Source organism: Gracilinanus agilis, chromosome 3 (genome assembly GCF_016433145.1).
Source record: "Gracilinanus agilis isolate LMUSP501 chromosome 3, AgileGrace, whole genome shotgun sequence".
NCBI classification, from domain to species: Eukaryota; Metazoa; Chordata; class Mammalia; order Didelphimorphia; family Didelphidae; genus Gracilinanus; species Gracilinanus agilis.
Window position 1 is genome coordinate 680,390,177 of NC_058132.1, and position 23,918 is coordinate 680,414,094.

The window sequence follows — 23,918 nt, forward strand, 5'->3', positions numbered from 1 at the left end:
TTGTGCAAATGGGAAGCACACCAGTGGGGGCTCAAGAGCTATAATAGTCAATGTCAAGAAGCAGTTATTAAACTTTTACTAAGTACATTTCTAATATTATCTCGTTTCATCCTCACAACCACTCTAGCAGATAGGTTCTATTATTAACCTGTTTTACAGTGAAGGAAACTGAGGCAGAAAGCGGCTAGGTAATTGGCACAGAGTCACAAAGCTAGGAAGTGTTTGAGGCTAGATTTAAATTGGATCTTCCTAACTCTCTCCTTTCTTTCTCCATTTCTCCTCATTCTTCCCTCTCCTTCTTTCTTCCTCCTTAATTTCCCTCTCCCCCTCCTCCCTTCTTCACTTCTATTTCCATTAACCTCTCTTCCTTTCCTCTCCTTTCTATTTCCCTCTTCTTCCTTCCCCCTCTTTTCTTCACCCCTCCCCATTAGAATTCTCCTCCCACCATCTTTTCTCCCCACCCCTGCCAAGACTCAAGACCTGCCCCGCCTCGCCCCACCTCACCCCAGGCCCCTCCCTCCTGAGCAGCCTCCGGAGCACTTCTGGAGGACCCTCGCGGGATTCCGTTGCTTCCCGTGAGACGTAAAGAAGGGGAGGGGAATGCTGCAAGGGGCGGAGTCTCCGCTCTCTCGGGAGGAAGCGAGGCGTCTCCTACACTTCCGGCGGGCTCCCGGCCACTTCCGCTGTTCGCGGGCCCTCGGGGCCGAGGCGACGAAGGAAGAGGAGGAGGAGGCGGAAGAGGTCGGTGGGCCGGGACCGGATCCGCAGCCTGAGCCCAGGACGCACCATGGACCGCGACCTGCTGCGGCAGTCCCTGAGTTGCCATGGGCCCACGCTCCTGTCCCTGCTCCGCAGCGAGCAGCAGGACAACCCGCACTTCCGGGGTCTCCTAGGCCCGGCTGCCGACTCGGCCCGCGGGGCGCCCCAGCTGCTGGCTAGGTAATGGCGGCGCCGGTGGGGGAGGGGGCCCCGCTACCCTCCGCCCCCACAGAGTAGGGATGGGAGACCCTGGACATCCGCACTGGTGGGGAAGGAAATCTCCTGTCTTCTCTGCTGTGGAAGGTCTCACTGAGGGAGGGTTCAGGAAACTAATCTCTTCCCCCACCCCCATCCCGACGGGATGGGCCCGGAGTGACCTTGGGCCAGTCATTGGACTCAGGCTCTAGTAAGAGCAAGGTCACTGCTGGACTTCCTCGTGCTGCTCTGTGGCTCACCGGACTCCAGTTCACATCCAGGAATCCCAGGAAAGGATAGCCTATGGCGGGTGGCAGCCGGTTCGTCTCTCACTTCCCGGGAGGAGACGCTCCGAGGAGAACTGGGCCCACGTGAACCACATTTTATTAACTTGCCCGGCTCAAACCCATCGACGGTACACACAGCAGTCCACGGCCTTAACTTAAGGGTTGGTTCATGTTAAGAGTGTGTTGTCAGGTTCAGTGGATGAAGAGCCAGGCTTGAGACAGGAGGTCTTGGGTTCGAATATGACCTCAGATATTTCTAGCTGTGTGACTCTGGGCAAGTCACTTAACCCCCATTATCTAGTCCTTACTTCTCTTCTGCCTTAGAACCAATAAACAGTATTAATTCTAAGACAGAAGGTAAGGGTTTGAAAATATTCTTACTGGCAGTTTTGAAAAACACTTCATATACATAATCTCATTTTCATTGTTGTTACTCCCATTTTACCAAGGCCTTTAAAGTAGATCTATTGACATTTAGGGGCTTTGGTTTCCTCATTTGTGAAGTAGGGAGGTAGGAATGGATAGCCTTTAAAGAGCCTTCAGTTCTAAAGCTAGCTTGAGTCAACTAGGTGGCACATTGGAAAGAACTCTGAACTTGGATTCAGGAAGATCTGAGTTCAAATAGTGCCTCAGACTCTTACTAGCCAAGTGGCCCTAGACAGGCCACTTAAATTGCTATTTGCTTCAGTATGCCTTTCTATAAAACAAGAATTATAAATTTTACCTATTTCCTTAGGGTTGTTGTGTTAATAAAATAATTTTTACAAATAATTGTAAAATGCTTTATAAACCTTAAATTCTCTATTAATGCTGTTTTTAAATCTATGGGCTACATCAATGATGGGCAAACTACAGGCCCATGGGCCATGGGGGAGGGGAGGGCCTGAAATGTTCTATCCAGCTGCACATTATTCCTAATCTGAAGAATACAATGAAACTTCTAAAGAGTTGCCTTAGAAACAGACTGACAGATGAGTATTTCCTTTCCTTTGGCCCCATCTTTAAAAAGTTTGCCCATCACTGGTCTACATAGATTCCATATTCCACAGATATTTCCATGCTTTCCCAGCTGCTTCTATTTGCTCATTTTGCCTAGAATGCTCTTTTCCCTCTTCAAAATACCACTTTCTCAAAGTAGCCTTCTCTTTCCCCTTTCTCCCATCTTTGGAACTCTTAGAACCCCTTACCCCTGGATCCCATGCACATACCCTAAGATGAGGTAAGAGACTAATACAGTGGAAGGAGTACCAAACTTAGAATTAAGAGTACTTGTACTACCTTCTTCCCTACAATGTTGTACTGTGTTTTGTAAGCATTGAAATGTTTGCAAAAATCATATTATATTCTGTGGCCAAGCTATTTACATCTTGTCGTTTCTACCAGATTATACATCCTTGATGTCAGCAACCGTCTTTACCTTTGTTTCAGCATAGGACTCTGCACATTGAATCAATGTTTGCTGTGTGTTGAATATGTTAATATTTATATAGTCTTTAAGGTTTGTAAAACTTTATGTAGATTAACTTACTAAAAACAACCCTTTTAAGGTAGGTTGTGCTTTCATTCCCATTTTTACAGGTGAAGACATTGAGGTTCAGAGTTTAAGTCCAGGGTCATACAGCTGTTAAATGTCCAGAGGCAGCGCATTCTGGCCTCTGTGCCAAAGGATGTAGGGATCATTGTAATAAAGATTTCAAGGAACTTGATTTGTTTTGTTTTTTCTCTTAGGAAGGAGAGGAGAGGTGACAACATTGAAATTCAAAAATTCATTTCCAGAAAAGCTGATCTTCTTTTTGCTCTTTCCTGGAAACAAAATGCACCCACAGTTTCTGAAATCAATGAAGAAAATGAAGGTAATTTCTCCAGCAGTATATATGCCCCATAAAGGCATACTGTTTTTACTACTTTGGGGGTGAGGGGAGTGGGAGATTGTCAGGAAGCAAAACTACTGCTAATCAGTTTTACTTCTTTAATTCTTGAATTTAGACTATTATGCTATTATGCCTCCTTTGGAGCAGTTCATGGATGTCCCTAGTGTTGACAGAAGAGAGCTCTTTTTCCGAGATGTTGAACGTGGTGATGTTGTAATTGGTCGAATAAGTTCCATACGTGAATTTGGATTTTTTATGGTGTTAATCTGCTTAGGCAGCGGCATCATTCGAGATATATCCCACTTAGAAATTACAGTAAGTCTTTTACTTCTTTCTAATTTCATCTCATTTTCCCTCCCAGGGCTTAAAATTAAAAGTTAGTGAAACTCAAGCAGTTTCTAGGTTACCTCCTTTAACCCAAAATTAGGGAATAGAATTTGAGTATAAACTTGAATTCCATTAATTGGAACACTTGTAACTTCTTAAAGTTTGTGAGTCATCTGAATGCTAAATTTGTGTCTTTGTTATATAGTCCTACCTTATGGTTGTAAGAAGGGAATTAGATATTTAAGGTATGGTTGCCAGGAATCAGATTAACTTGATTCCGTATTTTAAAATAGACCCAAGTCAGGATGGCTTTTATGGAAGTTTATTTACAATTAGGAAGGTTGAAGGTAGGGAAATAGAAAAACTCTGGCCCGGACCAGATGAGAGGAGCACAGAGGTTAATTAAACAAGGCCAAGAGAGGCAAAAGGAAGTCCGCGTAACTTACCCATGTGACAATTCAGAGGGAAGCAATCTGAGGTCTCAGCAGAGATCCTTCAACACCAAGTTCAAAGCGCCAACTGCCTCCACAGGAAGTTACCATCATATTTGAAAAATAGCATCTTCTATCACTTCCTGCATCCACTTCTAATTTCAAGCGGACAAATGGCAGCCTCAACACTGTTTTGGACTGCCCAAAGGGCAGTCCCTTGTTCTTGATTTGTTACTTATTGTCACGTGTGGGTAACTGATCTTCCCCTCCCCACTAAGTTGGGTGGGATGACATTATTTCTGATGGCTAGAGTCTAACAATGAATGAGGATGAGCTAATTCCATTTACACATGGTGCACAATGCACTGACAAACATCTTATGTTTAGTGCTAATTGGTTGCACAACTAAATAACTAGTTATCAGTGAATTAGTACTGTGTATGCTAGGGCCACTTGATAAAAGTTTATTAAATAAAAAAAAAAACCTAAAGTCCTTTTTTTGTCTACAAGAATCCTTGCCAAGATAACATTCCTTTATAATGATGTAAGAAATTGTCTTCAAAGTATATGTAGGATGAAAATATCAAAAACTGTTGTAAGTCTGTCCTTTGACTATGAGAAGGTAATATAGAATTTCAGGCTTGTGTTATAGCAGCCCTGCTTTGTGTGATGATATGAAACTTGGTGGCCAGTTTGATATGTCATAGATGTTAAAGAGAGTAGAACTCAAAGTATGATAATCATCTAGCATTTCGCAACCCAGATTATATTGTGGGGCCAGTATAACATCTAAATTATTCACCTTGAACCCCTCTGTCTTTTTTGGCCTCAGCAGAATAGCTTGTTTTGAGCACAGAGTTTTGGGTGTCTAGAAGCAAGAGGAACAGAATGCAAAGGAAAAGAAGTCAGGTTTTTTCTTTTGGGTTATAAGAAGTAAGAATTTCTAATAGTAAAAATTGAGTGAATCAAATGAAATATATGTAAAGCATTTTGAAACTTATGTGCTTTATCAATATCAGCTATTAATTTGTGCCCCCGTTGAACATTTACCATGGACCAGTGCTTAAGAAACACTGACCTACATGTAGAATAGATACATGATTTAGACATAAAGGATGGCATCACAAAATAAAGGAACATGCAAGAAATTGCTGATCAAAGCTATGGATAGGGGAAGTATTGAAAGAAAAAATGAGAGAGGTTCATTTTTGCTCGTACAAAACCAATGCAGCTAAAATTGAAAGTAGGAGGCTGGGTGGGAGAAATCTTTGCAGTTACTGCAAAGTTCTCCGATAAAGGTCTAATTTCTAAGATAGAGAATCAAGTCATTTCTAATAGGAGCCGTTCTCCAAAGAATATGAATAGGCTTGACAAGCCCTGACCCACAAAGTCTTCCTCCAACCTAGATGTTTCAGTATTCTTTGGGTGTAGTTCTTCCAACTACAATCTACCTATCTGAACTATCTCCTAGCCTGTATTTTCCCCTTTCTAAACACAGATTTTGTCATATACTTTGCTGAAATCTGGTTCCTTTGTGGCATTTCCTTGATCTACTGCTTAGTTGCAGTAGAAATGACTAATTTGGCATGGCTTAAACCCTAGTATCATTACTTCTTCAAATACTCACAGTCTTACCAATTAGGACTTTCCAAGTTAGGTGATCTGCATGGCAAAAAAGTTTTTTGTGGGAAATGAGTGTGATGTATTAGTTGAACAGTGAGTTTACAGAAGGATAAATTGGGGAGATTAGAATGAGACCAGCTTACAGAGAGCCTTAAATGTTAACATTGATCCTACAGGCAGGTTCTCTAGTATGGAGTGATATTGTAACAATGAATAATATGTATTAGCAGGCAAGAAAGTTAAGACAGACTAGTTATAAGAGGCTGTTCTGACAAACTGAGCTTGTGTTAAGGAGAACTGAGACTCTGAGGTATTAGCAGTTGAAATAAAAAGAAAGGGACTTCCAGGGGTGGAGCCAAGATGGTGGAGTAAGCTAGAGCAGCTCTGTGCCACCATGAGAATCCTCTCTGACCAAAATTTAAATAGCACCACAAAACGAATACAGGAGTGAAAGAACCAACAAGGAGACAGAGTGAAATGACTTTCAAGAAAAGAAAAACCCAAAAGTTAGACAAAGAACATCTGGAACATGGGGGTGAGAGTAGAGCTGAGCCAACAAGAAGCTGTGGCAAGGAAGAACAAGCAAGCCACATACTCCTACCCCACATCTGCTGACCAAGGTTTGGGAAACTGTTCAAGTCAACATCTAAACTCTTAATAGAGTCCTGTCTGAGCAAATAATGATACAAGCGAGCCCATGCCTCTTGAAATTCCAAGCCTGTGGAGAAGTCTGGAGCCCTAGCTCCAGGGAATTCTAGTCTGGGCTTGAGATAAGGACTTAGTTCACACTTTGGGGTGGTTGATAGTACTAAGTACTGATCTTTTTGCCCAAATCTCAGGGCAAAGCTCCAAGACAGGACAATCAAGGATGTGCCTGATTGGATCAAGATCAGAATGAGAACATAAGCTTACACCTAATCCTGAGGCAAGTCTTTGTTATTTTTAAAAATGATGAAGGCTGAATTTATGAGGGAAATTAGTATTTTAATTAAAGCCATGTTGCTAGAGATAAATGGACCACGGGCCTGTAAAAAAATCTATTCAGAATGCCCGCCAGTACCTATCTCCTTCCATCTTGTCTCGTATGCCAGTGAGCCCGCTCAGGTAGCCAAGAGGAAGTTCAAAGCCCCTTCCCAATATTTAAAGCCGTCCCTCACCTTGAAAAGTCATCTAAAACAGGAAACCCGTTGGACCACGGGAAATGTAGTTCCAAGATCCCCCACATGTCCACAGGAAGTTTGTCAAACACTACATATCTTGAGGCTCAATACTTCCAAATAGAACTCCAGTAATTTTAAATAACACATCTTTAAGCTATCAGCATCTCAAGGGTCAATTGAATCTGCAAGAAGAGGGAGTTCTCAGAGCTGTCAGCCCTCAGACCATCTAGTAAACTAGTAACAACCCAGAAAATAAGTTTAAAATAGGATCTAGGAATGACTGAAGTTTAAAAGGGTACCCCAACTTCCCAGAAAACAATTAGATAGGAAAAATGAGCAAACAACAAAAAAAGCACCTAACTAAAGAATTTTTATGGAGACAAAGAGCAAGGTACAGACACAGGGGGACAGTGAAAACAAAGGAAACACACACAAAGTCCAAAAGAAAAATATGGATTGGACACAGATTCTGGAAGAACTCAAAAAAAAAAAGACTTCAAAAACCAATTAAGAGAAGCAGAAGAGAAGAAAAGTGGGAAAGAGAAATGAGTGATGCAAGAAGTAGTGGGCCAGTTGAAAAGGGGGAACCAAAAACTGACAAAGGAAAATTAGATCTTAAAAATCAGAATTAACAATCTAAAAACTAATGATTATGTGAGAAATCAAGAATCAGTAAAGCAGAATCAAAAGAATGATAAAACAGAAAAACAGGAAATATCTTATTGATAAAAACAATTGACCTAGAAACTAGATCTAGGAGAGACAATTTGAGAATTATTGGACTACCTGAAAGCCATGATCAAGAAAGACCTTGGCTGTCATGTTACAAGAAATTACCAAAAATAACTGCCTAGAGATCCTTGAACAAGAAAATAAAATTGAAATTGAAAGAATTCACAGATCACTTCCAGAAAGAAATCCTCAATGACAACTTCCAGGAATATAATAGCTAAATTCAAGAACCACCAAGCCAACAAAAAAAAAATACTTCAAGCAGCCAGAAAGAAACCATTCAAATACCATAGAGCTATAATCTGATCATTTAGGATCTAGCAGCTTCTACATTAAAGTATCAAAAGACATGGAATATTATATTCAGGAAGGCAGAAGTTTTGGGTTTACAATCCAGAGTCACCTATCAAGCAAAGCTGAGTATACTTCTTTGGGGGGGGGGGGGTGTCAACATTCAATAATATAGATTTCCAAGCATTCCTAAGGAATAAACCAGACCTAAACAAAAAGATTTTAATTCCAAAAACAAGACACAAGAAAAGCCAAAAGGGTAAATAAGAGAAAATTTAAGGGACTCATTAAGGTCACAATTGAATGTAATAGACTTATACTAGCAGCAATGCAATAACCCAGGACAATCTAGAGGAACTTATGAGAAAGATGCTGTCCAAGTCCAGAGAAAGAACTTTGGGAGCAGAAACACAGAAACAAAACATGATCAGTCATGTCATTCCATGGGGATACGATTGGGGGTTTGAAGTTAAAAGATCACTGTTGCAAATATTAATAACATGGAAATAGGTTTTGAAAATAATGCATGTATAACCCAGTGGAATTGCTTGTCAACTGGGGGGTGTCATGAATCATGTAACCATAGAAAATATTCTAAATTTAAAAAAAAAAAAAAAGGAAGGGACAAATAATTTGAGTAGATCAGTAGGACTCAGAGTAAAATGTTGTTAAAAGATGTGTGGCAAGAGAAAGAAGAAAAACTGAAGGCATTCCCAGCCTGAATTGGCCTGAAGTTTGGGGACTTGCTGCTTTAATTTTTTTTTGCCTATTTTTAACAATTCTCTCTAAATTTTAATCATTACAAAGCATTTTCCTCATGACTATAAATACTTTATTGCTCTAGACAAATGGAAAACTGTTTTATGTTTGAATTTAATAATCATATTCTTTATTTTAAAATTAGAATTATTTACTTCTTAAGTGCTTTATCAACTTTTAGCAACTATATATTAAACAACTGGATAGAGAAATAATACTGATTTTTCAAGTGACCAAATTTGTCCAATTTTTTATATCTTTTACTATATAGGCTCTTTGTCCATTAAGAGATGTGCCTTCTCACAGTAACCATGGTGATCCTTTGTCTTATTATCAAACTGGTGACCTCATACGAGGTAATCATTTTTACTTAGTAGAGATGAAAGTAATTTTTAAAACAAATTTATGAAAAATTATATTTCTACATGATTTTTCACAGTTGCTTTTCCTCTGACATTTTCAGTTTCTATTTTCCATATTTATTTAGCTGGAATTAAAGATATTGATCGTTACCACGAGAAGCTTGTAGTGTCTTTGTACAGCTCTTCTCTTCCACCTCACCTATCTGAAATGAAATTAGGTGTAATTAGCTCTGAAGATCTTCCTTTACACTACAGGTAATAAATGCATTCTCTTTGTGCTAGAGATCATTCATTATCATTAACAATTTGTAATATATTACTATTGATTAATAGTTTTGGGGGGTGGAGAGGTTTAATCCATACTATGTGGTTCCAAGGCAGAAGAGTGGTAAAGGCTAGGCAATGGGAGTTAAGTGACTTACCCAGCATCACACAGCTAGGAAGTATCCGAGACCAGATTTGAACTAAGGACCTCCTTTCTCTAGACCTGGCTCTCAATCCACTGAGTCACTTAACTGCCCCTGACTAATAGTTTTCTTGAGTAATGTCAATAGATTTCCTCAAAAAAGCTGTCCAATATTTTAATAATTCATTTCACGTATTACACAGCATGGAAGTATTATCTTTTTGTAAATGTAGAAAAAAAATAAAGTTATTGTTATTTTATATATAAAGAACAGAATCTCACCTAAGACCTTCATCCTCATGTATATAGCAAGGAAGCTATTTTAAAGTTTAGGCTTCATATTTCACTTCTTTGGACAATAGGGAGAATTCTAAGTCTTCCTATGAACAGTAACTTGAATTATAAGGTTATGAAATATTTTCTGTTATCTCATTTTATCCATTCAGCAAACCTGTTGAATATAAAGGTTGTCACTCTCTCCTTATAAATGAGAAAACTGGGGCCCAGAAACATTCAGCCCCTAACCCCAGTCACACAGCCCGGGATCATCAGAGACAAGACTGCACCATGGGTCTTGACACTCAAATCCAGGGCCCTTGGCACATATTGTACTGTTTCTCTATATTTAAATTTTTATTTTAAACATATAGGAGATGCATACTAGACTTTGAGAAATACATATAAGATGAGCATATAATATTTAAAATGGTTATGTAAAGACTCATCTGTTCTTATTTTGCTTTCTTTAAGGAGGAGTGTCGAATTAAATAGTAATTCTTTGGAGTCTTATGAAAATGTTCTGCAGCATTCCATGGGATTTATGAATCCAGGAGGAGTTGAATTTCTTCTAGGAAAACTAGGAATAAGTGAATCCAATCCACCATCCCTAATGAGAGGCCTTCAGAGGTATTGGCGCAGCTACCTATTGTTGAGTAGGGAGGGGAGCAGGGCCAAAAAGGCTAACATATGAGAATATGTGTGATCACAGATTTGGAGGGTACCTGCATGTCACAGGGTCTTCAACTCCCACAGGTTTAGACAAGAATAAATAGGATTAGGAAAGGGGACCTGGATGGGTACTTAGTGTAAGAGGAATAAGGAATAAGAGAACCATTTAATGTAAATGTGAGACGAACTTCATATCATTTTTACTCTTGATTTCTTTTTTCCCTGATATTTTTTGCTGCTCTAAGGCAGGCAGCAGAAACAGTTCCATAAGGGAGGAGTTGAGATCATTCCCTAATCAGCTCCAGGCTATCCTTGTTTTTTGCCATGGAGAAATAGGGAGAGGGGAACTTCAACTCAGTGGGAGAAATAAGAGTTTCACTGGAAGATTTTAAAGAGGTTTGTAAAATAGAGAAGGTGGAAAAGGTTTTCTTTGGATGTGTGGTAGCATTTAGTAACATGATTATTTTTATATAATTAATGATCAGTTAGTGAATACAAAGTTTCCTTATCCAATTTTCAGTATTGGGGGCAGCAAACATATGTGTGCAATGTCTAAGGTGCAAATTTTATGCAAATGTAAAATGTTTAAGGTTCTAATGGTATATTTTGTTTCCTATTTTATAGGACAAATTTCTCCGAAGAAGATTTTGCTTTCACATTAAGGAAGAAACAATCTGCTTCCTGGGCTTTAAAATGGTATGGTAATTTGGCTTTTCTCAAAAGCCCCATAAAATATAAAGTAAAAAAGACTGAAATTTATAAGTTGGCAGGCTTTTTTCTAATAGCATTGAAACTGATTTGCCCATTCTGGGCTGTAAAATCTTTAACAGATATTTGTTTATAGATGGAACCCAAGGGTAAGGAATGATATATAGTAAAAATGTCACGATTTTTTTCTATCATATTAATCTAAATGTTTCTAAACAGAAAAAATTCTTAACAAGAATGCTACTTGCAAAAGAGCTGGATAAGAATTCTGAATTACTATGTTATTGTTGTGAATGTTTGGTGTTTTCAAGGCAACTGGGTTTGAAGGGATGATACATTCTGTATTTTTAGCTGTATAGCTTCATGAAGTTCACCGAGTTATGTGCCCTATCCTGTCCTATATAGGTCACACAACTGTCTCACCTTTATGTGCTTAAGGATAGTTTTATCAGTAGATGAGAAGAGTGAAGGAAAATGTGTTTTGATCGATCCACATTTGCCTGAGTCCCTGTTGTGATTAGTGGCATATATTGGCAAAACTTGAATTTGTAGCTCTGGGAACTTAACTTCATCCATGACCATAGGTTTGGTATTAACTATGCTCTGACCTAAGCTGACGTCTGCCACCTGTTTTTGTATAATTAGCAAGGTGAGAATGATTTTTACATTTTAAAGCCATATACCAACAGGCAATTGTGGTTTGCTAACCCCTGCTAAAACCAACAAAGTTCATGAGAAAGAACAGTTGTTATTTTATTACTCTTCACTGACACACCTCTGTTCAAGCCCATTCTCTGATGTTGCTGCCAAACTGGAAAGTCTTCAAATCAGGACCAAGTGGATTAAACTGTGGGTCAGTTGATCAAATTCATTGAAGGATCACCAGCTTGTCCACTGGCTAAAGAATTAAGTTTTGGGACATAGCAACTCTTAATGACCATCTCCTAAAATTGGAGACATTGCAGTTCAGAGTAACAACCATACCAGTGAGTCTCCAGAAGTACTGAAAAGTATTTGTTGATAATATACATATTTTTAATTTGAGAAATTATTTATTATAATAAATTTGGCTTTCTACTATGTATGGAAACTGGCCTGTCTTTTTTCAGTGTGAAGATTGGAGTTGATTATTTTAAAGTTGGCCGCCATGTGGATGCTATGAATGAATATAACAAGGCTCTGGAAATAGATAAACAGAATGTGGAAGCTTTGGTAGCTCGTGGAGCATTGTAAGTGACCTTACTATGGTCTGTAGTGTTTAAAAAACATTACAGCATAAATGGCATTTTGCTTGTAGTATGTGAACTATTTGGTATATTTTTGTATATTTGCATCTCTAGATATGCCACAAAGGGAAGTTTAAACAAAGCCATCGAAGATTTTGAAGTAGCATTGGAAACCTGTCCAACCCACAGAAATGCAAGGAAGTACCTCTGCCAGACCCTCGTAGAAAGAGGTGGCCAGTAAGTAGCCTACTCCTGTGTGTAGTTAGAAATCAAAGATGTACCCTTTGCAATGAAAGCTCAGTAACAAGAGTGAATCGGGAATAGTGTTCCAGTAAGCTCAGAGTTGGCCAACAAATCTTTTTAGTCTTCAACTTTTCAGAAAATATTTTTGAAGCTATTTTAGAATCCACCACCTTGCCATTAAAAAGACAGTGTACTGAGCATAATTAATATATAGTTGATGATTCGGGGCATCATAGTTCCGCAGGATTATCATTCTGAACATTATATACTGAGGAGTTGGACTTGATATTCTAAAAGTTGTGGGGTTTGTTTGGTTTTTAAAAATCTATCTTAGGGAGTGAGGGGGGCACAGCTGGGTGGCTCAGTGGATTGAGAGCCATGCCTAGAATTGGGTCCTGGGTTCAAATCTGGCCTCAGACACTTCCCAGCTATGTGACCCTGGGCAAGTCACTTGACCCCCATTGCCTAGCCCTTACCACTCACTTACACAGTATTGACTTCAAGACGGAAGGTAAGGGTTTTGTTGTGTTTTTTTTTTTTTAATCTATCCCTGATAAAAAAAAAAACTTCTTATGCTCCTGCCATTTTTCACCTTTCTCACAAAAATAATTGAACATTCTGGGTAAATTCTTAATTGAAGTTTACTGTAATCTTTTAACCTCCATGATATAGCTACACTATATAGTAAAAATTCACTAATTCAGACTAACTGGCAAAAAGGCCAGCTTAAGTTGGAAAGTGACCCAAGAGAAGAGAGACAAAGGAATAGAGGATAAAGAGCTGGCCTCAGGCTTAAACTCTGTGTTCTAGGACTGTCTCTGGCACATCCTGGCCATGTGACCCTGGACAAGTCATTTAACTTCTTTTAGGGATCTAGGCTACTCTTTTAGGACAATACATTGCAATCAAAGTACTCACCTCCAGTGGGGGAATGAGTGTCAGTGAAATTGTAAGGCCAGTCCCTATCGCCTATCGAAATACAAATAGAAATAGAATACACTTGACAAAGTCTCTCATACTCTTATGGGGTGGTAAAAGATAGACTGAATACAGCTATGTGAGTCTAGGAGGTCCCTAATGGAGTGCCCCAGTGGCTAGTTGGCCCTCCCCAAAGCCTGTTCCTTTGCCAAACCCAAATCCAGTATGGTTTGCACCATCTGCTTCCTCTACTGGTATTCATGAGTTGCTGGATAGAGCTGGAGTAAGTCCTCCAACCCTGTAGACTGTTTACATCATAAATTCACACAATCCCACCTAACCAGGCCTGCTCTGACCAGGCTGACCTTTTATCTCTTCCGAGAGAGTTCCCCATCTCTTTCCCAAGAAGCTATTCCAAATCTTCTCTCCTGAAGCTTCTCCCACCCCACCCCACCCCATCCCCAAACCCTGCCTCTTTGTTGAGAAATTGAAGTCATCCATCATGAACTCCCCATTTGATTTCTCCTTCACCTCAGACCCCACTGATGATGACGTGGCTTTTGTCCTTGCCAAAACTAGATGTGCCCTAATCCTTCCCCTCATCGAATGATTGCGCCTTCCATCGTCCTCTCTCTGACCTTCCATTTCTCTCTGTCATCTGGCTCCTTCCCTCTTAACTTCAGACGTACCCGAGTCTCCTTTCTCCTTAAAGGACTTTCTCTAGACCTCTTGGGCAGGCAGCAAACATTTAAGCACCTTGTGCTGGGCTCTGCATTAAGTGCTGGGGGTAGAGCAAAGAAACAGTCCCTGCTGCCAAAGACCTCACAAGTCTGAGGCAAGAGACAGCATGAAGACAACTACAAGCAAGCTAGAGACAGGATAAATCCAGGGTAACAGGCATCAGGGAGGCCCCATCACGGCCTCCAGGCATCTCTCCTTAGCCTTTGCACCCATCTTTCTGTGCCACTCAATACCCTTTTCAAAGAATCCTCATAGAGCTTCTCTCAGTCCTCTTTCTTGGCCTCTCCACTGGGCTTCCCTTCTTCGCAGGCACCCTTCTCTCTCCTTTTTTCTAACGCCACTCCCTTCAGGTTCCTCTGGTCGCCCCAGCTATTCCTGCTCAGTCTCCTTGGCTGGATCGTTTTCTTTAATGCCTCCTCACTGGGTTTGCCCCAAGACTGTCCCCATTCTTCTCTACTCTGCAGTTAAGGAGCTCGTAGGTCTCTACCACAGCCCAAGCTCTCTGTTAGACTTTTCAGTCTGTGTCCCAGACACAGCTCAAGTTCAGCATGTCCAGAACAAGCCATTCATTTCTTTCCATCAAAACCCCACCCACGTCCCACTTCTCTATTTCTGACCCTGCTGTGTGCTTCCAGGCTCCAAAGTTCAGAATCTCCACATTGTCCTTGATTCATGCTCACTCACCCTGTACACCCTTTCAGTTGCTGCCTCTTTCCATTTCCACCTTCACAGCTCAAATCTGACCTCTGTCCTTTGCTAGCCACTATCTTAAAGCCCAAACTGTTTCTGGCTTCAGCTATCAGAGTGGCTTCCTAAGTGGTCTCTCCCACTGCCAGCTCCAAAGGAATTTTGTTCCCTTAAGTGTGAATCTTACCATGCCTCTCCTCTATTCAACCATTTCCTCTGTCTGGTTTTTACAGACCTTCACAACCTTTACTTGGCCTATTTTCCCAGCCTCCTTCTATCTTCTTCCTCTTTCCACTTTCTGTAACAGTCACTGGCCACCTTTTTTCCTCACACTTCCCACTCTATATCTTGCCTGTGGGCCTTTGTACTAGTCAGGCCCTGTGTCTGCACTACACTCCCCTCCTGGCCTCCCCCTCTCTCTTCCATTAAAAGGCAGCTCAAGCACCATTTTCTACATGATGCCTTTCTTAAACACTCCCACTGCTACTGGCTTCCTTCCCTAACTACCTTCTTGAGTATTTGGTGTTGTCTTGGGGGAGGCACCTTCTTAATTGTTTACCAGATCCCATCACAGAAGCTTCAAGGGCTTTCTGTCACCAGGCAGTCTGAGTCCTTGATTCTGTAGAGCAATTCCCATATTCAGTGATGCCAGTACTGTCCATATTTGCATTGTAAGTATGGATGAATTGTCGCAGCATAATTTGAGTTCTTTTCAAATCTGCCTCCTCCCTGTGCCCCCCCCCCAAAAAAAAAATGAATAGGATTTCAGGGTCAGTTTTCTTTATTTGCTCCCGTTCTAAATACTAAGCAAGAGTTCACCCCACAAAAGATTTCTGGCAGAACCCTCCACAATTTCCATGCTTCTCTTTATAGGGGAAAATGTCCCTTTTTACAAACCTTTTTTAAACTTAGGCTAGAAGAAGAAGAAAAACTATTAAATGCTGAAAGTTACTACAAGAAAGCTTTGGCTTTGGATGAAACTTTTAAAGAAGCAGAGGATGCATTATCGAAACTTCACAAGCATATGCAGGTGATTCTTTATTTTCCCTTAAACAATTACTAACCATTATAAACTTTTAACAAAATATTCCTTTTAGGAAAAACAAATAAATTTAGATAATGAGACCATTCCCAAAACTTACTTCTTTCTTACAGATGTTATTTTAGGCCCTGACTCTTTTTATAGTTGAACTTAAATTGATATTGACTTGCGTTTGCCTAATCTTCAGTACCCAGAAACAGAAACTATTTTAAATAGGCATTTTCAGATTGAAATATCAGATTGCCTAAATGTACTGTAGAATTTTGAAAACTAGTGACTTGTTTACAAAATAAATTGACGAATAGCTGAGCCCTCCCTGTTCTAGTGGTGCTATTATTATTTTAATTACTTTAATGATTCTAAAATACTTATAAATCATAAATTTAAATAAGTAGTTGAGGCTGCATTTTCCTGTAATACTGATGATGATGTTTTCTCATATGCATTTTCTTCTGAATTGGACCGTTGCTGCTGTGTCTGTGACATCTGGTGCTGCTCATCCCCAACCACAAACTGGAAAATGATTTCTTATGTAAATCATGTGTCCAACTGGGCTGCGATATTTTAAAAAATGGTTTGTATCCAAACATGGCAAATCCACCTTATATTTTTAATGGAATCTCTTTATTTGGATTAATTATAAAATGCATGTGACCCAATTTAATCCACCCTCTTTTCTTTTTTTGATCATTTTTCTTGTCTTTTTTATCTATTTGGACTCCCTGTTTCACTGCCCTGGGTCATGGGTACCAATGCAATGGTTTCCCTTTTTTAATGGAATACCAACTGCAATATGGTCTTCAATCCTCTACTGGTCATTCTAATGATTAATGCCAAATACCTCTTTGATAAATTTTTCATATGTTTTAAAAAAAATACTTATTTGATGTTGGAAATATGGTGATGTTGGTATGTTACTTTTGGTAATGGTAATGGGGGGCTGATCTTGTGAAACACTGGGGTTCATATATTCTGCTATGTTTAATGTGTGGTTTTTTTTGATATCTGGGTTCTAAAAGAAATCTTTGGAATTAAGAGAAAAACAAGCTGAAAAAGAAGAAAAGCAGAAATCAAAGAAAATAGAAACAAGTGCAGAAAAATTGCGTAAGCTCTTAAAAGAGGAAAAAAGGTAACCCCATAATATTCCTTTTATTTTAATTAAAGTGTCTACTCAATTGAAGGCAAACACCATATAGAGATAAAGTAAGTAATCAAATGCTGCCTTCAGGAACTAATAGGAGTTATAGGGTTTTTTTTTTAAGGTTATTGAAGAAATATGTTGTGTTAATCCATTGCCTTTCCTCAAGTGTGGTGACATCATGCCCAAATTGTAGCATGAATAAAATAATAATCATAATTAATATTCACCTACCTCAATTTTACTAAGATAAATAAGTTACTTAATCATTAGGAATATGAATAAATTATATGTGTGTGTGTATGTATATATATATATATATATATATATGGTAAGCCTATATATATATATATATATAGGCTTACCATATGTAAGGTGCTTGCTTAAGAGCTCGTCTGATTGCACCTAGTAGTACACAATCATTTTAACAGATTGCCTGTTTGGTGGGGGTGGTGATAATAAAGTCTTAAGATTAAGCTAAATATACTTATATTTTTGTTCCAGAGTAGAATGCAGAACTGAAAGTTATTTGCAAAACTGAAGAAGAGTCCAGTTATATTAACTCTTAATTTATTTTAGGCAAAAAAAAAAATTCTAGTCTTACTATTTTCCAGAACATTCTCTTGAGTGCCCTGACAGCATGAAATGTCAAGGGTGGTTGAGTGTGCTTAGCTTTTGTGCATCTACCTGAAGGGACAGTTTTGTGCCAAGAGTTAAAATGTAGGTTCTCTGACCAAGAATGGGGCTTCATGAATTAACTATGTTTTTTTAGGTTAAAGAAGAAAAGAAAAAGATCTACTTCCTCCTCTTCAAGTGCTTCTTCAGCTGACCAGGTGGTTTCTTCTTCATCATCCTCTTCCTCTTCTGGTCACAAAAAGCACAAGAAAAGGAAGAGGAACCGTTCAGAGTCCTCTCGAAATTCCAAGAGGCATTCCTCCAAGGCTTCTTCACATCCTCCAGATCAGAATAGGAAAGAGGAGAGTTACCCACTTCCAGCTAATACCTCAGCATCCTTTCTTAACCAAAAACAGGAGATGGAAAAACTGCTAGAAAATCAGGGTAGAGTAAAAGAAAGAGAAAAAAGTAACATTCAGTCTTCATCTTCAGCTGAAATTCCGGATAATTTTGGAGGTAGGTCTGAAGATTCAAGGGATTTTTATAATAGTTCTAGAATTCAGGCAAGTAGTAGCAAAATTGAAAAGCCATTTAAACCAGACAGATACTTTTCCAGTAGACGAGATTTCTCTGGCTCATTCAGTAGAAATTCAGATGAAAAAATAAAAAATTTTAATAGAAAATTTGAAAAGGGAGTAGAGGGAAGAAAAGAACATTATAGAAAGTGGGAGCCAGGTTCAATGAGATATTCTACTTCTCCAGCAGGATTGGACTGTTCATGGAAGTCCGTTGAAAAAAGCAAAAAATATGCAAATACTGGATTACATGATTTTAATAGAAATGATGAAGAGCAAAGATCTCAATTAAATACAAATCAAAAGAAAGAATCTGAAAATAGGGAAGAAAATTATGGGGATGAGATAGAGGATCTTGAAGAAGATGCATTAAATGGTAAAGAGCAATCAGAAAGCAATGTTAAGAAAAATCTGCCTCAAAATTTGCTCACTATATTTAATCAGATTGCTGAATTTGAAAAAGAAAAAGGAAATAAGCAGAAAAACTGAGTAGGTGCCAAAGAAATAGGCTCATGGTACTAAAAGGCCATTAAGGTGTTTTTATCTCCACTGTCCTTTGGACATTTATGCAGACTTGAGAGAACAAACACTTGCATTTTTCTGTTTAAATTGTACTGACTTCTCTGTAGCACCCTTTTCCTAGCCAGGTTATTGATCATAAGCAGGATTTTCATCTGTAATAGATGTACAAACATCATTTTTAAAAAAAGAACAAGGGGATTCAGTTAAATTTGTTTACTTGAGGATGTTCCCGTATGATCAGAATTATCTTTTTGTATGACATTTTATCACATTTCTTTGCTAACCTTCTAACAGAAGTAGCCTTTTGGTTAGGTTGAGAGAAAATTAGATTTGCACTTTAAAGATTCAGGCCATGTTTACTAAAACTGATGATTCCATTGTCATTTTTCAATTGTTAAATGGAATTGAGCCTTGAGCTTCTGAAAGGGTTTACAGAATGGAATGTTCTGGATGTGCCATTTTGTATCTGTAAAGCATTGTTTTAAATATTAAATTTTATTAAAAACACAAATAACTTCATTTGTATTGGCATGGCTTTGGTTTCTTGTTTCTGTCTCCATTTGAGTACTTACTGGAAAAGGTTTCACCTTTATGAACAAAAGGCAAGTGAGTTTATGGGCTACACCAGAACATGATTCTTGTTACTTTTAGCCATCATATTTCAGAGCCTGATAATCAGCTTGTTCATCCAACTTATTGACCAGACTTGGCTCTGGGTGACTTGTCTAATTTACTCTTAAAGTACAAAGATTTTCTGCCTTTGAGTGGAAAAAAGATTATACATATTATACATAAAATATTTCCACATTTAGTGAAATAAAACTGCTCCTTCAAGGCCTCCTTTGAAAATTGGAAAGCCATCATTTCCTGCCTATTCATTGGAATGTGTTGTCATAATGGATTTTTAGGTTAAGAAGGGCTTTTTGTATTGTACCTCATTTGATTTTTAAAAAAAATTTTTTAACCCATAACCTTCCATCTTAGAATCAGTACAAGGCAGAAGAGCAGTAATGGCTAGACTTGCCCACTAGGAAGTAGCCGAGATCACATTTGAACCCAGGACCTGTCATCTCTAGGCCTGACTAAAATCAACTGAGCCACCTAGCTGCCTCACATCTTATACTCTTCCAAAAGTTCAGAGAGACAAAATTCTCACATATAATAAAGATAATATGCCATAGTAAGTCTTAACCAAGAAAAACTTTATTGATGCTAACATTCTTCTCCCATCACAAAATCCAAGGTCTTAAGTGTTTTTTCATCACAGCTTGCTTTAAAAGTATTTTACTCTTGAAAAATGTAAGACTTCACAAGTATAGAGCAAATTAAATTATGCATATTTGCCAGAATAGTCTGATATGTCATCACTAATACTACACTTTTTTTTTAGTGGAAGATACAGCTAATTCTTTTCATTGCGTGTTTTCTTCTCATCACAAAGCAATATGAATCCTCTTACTCATATATTAGGCAAATTCTTGTTTTGTCTCCTGTTAAGATTGCTAAAAATAGCAAAATTAAAGGCAACTTATTTGCACATAGATAAAATATCTATTAGGGTGCAAAGATTTGTCTATAAAATAAATTTTAAAATTAGGATTAATTTAAAACACTTTAGTTTGGATTCTCCAATTAATATCAATATTAAAAGTTGAATACTTTTAAGAGTTAAAAATAAATTTAAAATGGATGCCTCTGAAGATAGTAGTATGGTGTGCCAATTGCCTATGATTGAGAAGTTCCTATAACAAGAAGCATACATTACCACTTGCTACAGAATAGAAGAGAGAAATTCATGAATGGGGCGCCCCAGAAGTCTTAGCCCAGTTTTAAGCTACTGAGCCTTAGAAATTACACTAAGACTTGGGGACTCCTTTTGCACTATCCTCTTTTAGAGTTTGAGGAGTTTTTCAAATTCCTAATACATTGAATGACTAGTCTTAAAAATACATCATCTTCCTGGTGGTAGAATTTTTTTCATGGTTTGCATCATAAAGCACAATTATTTTACAATTCTTCTAATGCAACTCTTACAATATTTAGGTTTATATTTATGCTATACTATATATTCCTTAGGAAGTACAACCTTACTGAAAAAAAAGAGAAAATACTAATAGGAAAATGATCTGGTTTTTACTTTAGTGATTTTCATTTGTCATTTTTATATTTTTTTTCTTAAAGAAAACTTGGTCACTTCTAATTTCTAACAGTATCATAATATAATTTTTTCTTCCAAAAAATACCTAGATACTAATTTCATCTACATTTAACATCCAAAAAAACATTCATCTTGGAGCAAAAAAAAATATCACTTTGAGCTTTTTCCCCCTTTCTCACTACTGGAAGTACTTGGACTATCTGCAAGTGAACTCGTTGTTGGAGAAACTGGCAAATCTAACTTCACAACTTTGGGTGAAACTGTTGAACCATGTGCAGTCCTCGGTGACCTACAAAAATAAGTCAGAATTAGTGAAAAATAATTCATTTTTAGTACAAATTCCTTAAGATCTAAGAGCAGTCATCTGGATATAAAGTCTTCATTTATCTAGAAGTCATGCTCCTGACAACTTCAATCACAGAAACAGCTGGCCGTAATAAATAATCCTCTGGGAAATGAGGGAAATGATACATGCAGGATACTGTGGCCTAAAAATATACAAAAATGAGTGTAGAATGGATGGATTTGGGAAAGCAAGAGTGATCCCTGGTCAGTCAGAGCAGGGAATGTCTCAAGGAAGAAGCAGGGAGAATGGGTAGAAAATGCAAGTCAGCAGATTTGTAGGCCCATTCCAAAGTCAAATGGGCAAACTCGTAAGGCTGGGATGTTCTAATCCAAGAGGTAATGCCCAAGCGATGGGTCACGGTGACCCCTGTGATGTAGCGAAGTGAAGAGACCCGAGAGGGAGGCACTGTGATCAGGGAGGTCCACGTGGATAGAGGAGCCAGAGCAGAGGCGAGAGCAGAAGGAAAGACCTCAAATGGGTGACAAGCATCCAGACTGGGTGACAAAAGGAGATGAGCATGCTTCAAAGGAAGAAAAACTGCAAAGTGATCATGTTAGAGGAAGAGAGGACAAAGTCTCCAGAAGGAGGATGATTTTCCCTACAAAAATCCAACCCAACAACAAGATGGAGCCACAGGCCTCCTGCTGAACACAACTTGAAAGGTAGGTAGGCGAGAGAAAGCCGATTTCCACAGTAGGGACAGCCTGGAAATGAGCCTGGGCTGCCCCAACAGCTCCCCCCGCCTACTGCACAGAGGCCTGAGATTAGATGTGGGCTAACTAGAATTCCCAGGCGGGGGCTGCAACCTCTATGTTAGGGAGAGGTGAAGGCCTTGTGCCACGTGCCAGAGATAAGATTTTTAAACTAGTTAGTTGTTTCTCAGTGAACTTCTATCCTAATGGAAGAAATCAAAATATAGAGAAGAACTGGAACACGGGAAAGGGAAAGGGGAGGAGTCAAAGATATCGGGGAGTTGGGGGGCGTTCTTTGAGCTTTTTTAAAGCCAGAAGCTTTAAGCTTTAAAATAAAACAAATTTTTATAACATGATTACATTCTTCAAGTGGCAGTTTTGTTAAATAACAAATATGAACAAGGAATGAGAGTGCCTTAACACAGGAAACAGCTGGTTATGTGGAAAATGTTTCCAAATCCATTGTCTTATCTCTATGCAGTAAAACCAATGAAGAATCAGTCAAGTTGCAGTAGAATTCAAAGGGCAATTACAAGTCCCCACCTGACATTCAACTAAGCTCCTCGAAGGGTTAAATGTTGGGGGGCAGAAGTCTGATCAAAAGCCAGTGCGCAGTTTATTAAACGCAAAACAATTTATTATGAGGAAATATGGATGGAAATAGGAAGGAGGAAAGTGAAAGTGACCCTCTAATAGATTGTAACTCTACCGAACATCCCAATCCTAAGTACATCTACCTGCCTTGGAGGGCGTATCTTCTGCTGGGCCTCAGTCCTCGCCTGCTCTCACTACTGTCTGCTCATATAACCATCTCTAGCTACCTTATCGACCCAAGTTCCTCGATCGTCTTTACGGCCTTAATTCAGTTCTCTGTCTCCAACCAGAGAGACTGCCAGCAGCACAACCTCCCCCAACGCTCTGCAACACCCTTCTGACTGTCACCAACTGCCAAGCGGCACCGCAGGGGTCTCTCGCTGAAAAATATTATTGCTCCTTTTCCTCTTAAAATATAAAAAAAGGAAAAATTAATAAGAACTCTCTTAACACTACTAATTAATTTCTCCTTTTTTTTTTATATTAACTCTCTTAACACTACTAATATTCCGCCAAGGACGGTCCCAAGCCCGGCTGAAAAAGGAGGAGGGTTGGGCGTGAGGCTAGCAACCTCACCCCGTAAAAATCTCACTTGCTACAGAAACTGCAACCTCATTAAACCAACAAAACCGTCAATCGCCTAGTCTGGAAGATTGCTCTCCAACAGAGTCCATGACGCGTGCTGGCAAAAGCCAACAAACTCCAGGTCTTTGTTGACGGGTGCCTGCGTCACATCTTGGACATCGGATGGCATGAGGGGATCTCCAATGCCACACTCTGGGGGGGAACAGTTCGGTGTCCCATCAGTCAGAACGCTATGAAAATCTGAGGACAGCGTTGCCGGACAGGCACTGCCAAAGCAGACCTGGCGGAGATATGCCAAGAATGAGACAGGGACCGTCGGAGTGACATGGGCCCAGTTGGGGGAAGTTGCCCAGAACAGAGTCCGTTGGCATGAGATGGCTGCGGCCCTATGCTCCTCTGGGAGTCAATAGGAATAATAAAAAATAATAATAACACTACTAATGCTGAAAAGTGAAAAACTGATAAAGGTAAAGACCTTAATTCCCTGCCACCATTTCCTACTGAAATGTAGTCGATATACGGGATCACTGAGACAAGCCAAAGGAGCTCAGAAACTGCCTCAGAAAAGGCTCCTTTCCCAGACACACACTAATCGGAACGGGAAGGGGAGCAACATTTAAACCACATTCATTTACAGAAGAGTACAAGCCATGTTGTCTCAAAAATCAGGACATCTGCCAACAGCTGGGCATCAGACCCCCTAAGCTCGAGTGTCCCCTCCTGGAAGCACTGCTCGGTGAAAATGAAAGCTTCACCCAGAAACAGGAACCGGTACTCAGGTGTCTATCTGGAACTCGGCACAGATTCCCAGGAAACTAGCATTTGGACATGAACCCGAGAAGAAGGAAATGGCATTCAGGACATAAAAAGGGTAAAGTAGCCCATCCGTACCTCCCCTGCCCTGCAGAGAATCCACAGAGACCTGGAATTATTTCTAAAAGACAGACATTGACCAGTGCGGGTTCTACTGGTTCAAG

At 39.3% G+C, this 23,918-nt stretch overlaps 2 protein-coding genes across 2 annotated transcripts in view; one reads left to right on the forward strand and one right to left on the reverse strand.

Annotated features, from left to right (window-relative positions):
• Positions 1-787: 787 nt before the first annotated feature.
• TTC14 (tetratricopeptide repeat domain 14) lies at positions 788-19,085 on the forward strand. Its single transcript, XM_044670948.1, has 12 exons — positions 788-939; positions 2,970-3,094; positions 3,228-3,427; positions 8,707-8,791; positions 8,923-9,052; positions 9,954-10,109; positions 10,776-10,847; positions 11,969-12,088; positions 12,200-12,322; positions 15,587-15,704; positions 16,736-16,845; positions 17,627-19,085. Exons 1-12 carry the CDS (start codon positions 788-790, stop codon positions 18,531-18,533), a joined length of 2,298 nt encoding a protein of 765 aa, XP_044526883.1. The 3' UTR covers positions 18,534-19,085.
• A 1,763-nt stretch (positions 19,086-20,848) lies between these two features.
• CCDC39 (coiled-coil domain containing 39) overlaps positions 20,849-23,918 on the reverse strand; it is a 40,723-nt gene continuing 37,653 nt past the window's right edge. The window contains exon 20 of the mRNA XM_044667778.1: positions 20,849-21,013. Within this exon, the coding sequence (XP_044523713.1) occupies positions 20,875-21,013 (139 nt within the window). The 3' untranslated portion in view covers positions 20,849-20,874. The remainder of the gene's footprint in view (positions 21,014-23,918) is intronic.

Bases quoted from the DNA above. Each gene is read 5' to 3' on its own strand.
- TTC14 (XM_044670948.1), top strand. From the start codon at position 788: ATGGACCGCGACCTGCTGCGGCAGTCCCTGAGTTGCCATGGGCCCACG. The intron at 940-2,969 runs GTAATGGCGGCG...TTTTTCTCTTAG, and splicing joins GCGCCCCAGCTGCTGGCTAG to GAAGGAGAGGAGAGGTGACA. The intron at 16,846-17,626 runs GTAACCCCATAA...ATGTTTTTTTAG, and splicing joins CTCTTAAAAGAGGAAAAAAG to GTTAAAGAAGAAAAGAAAAA.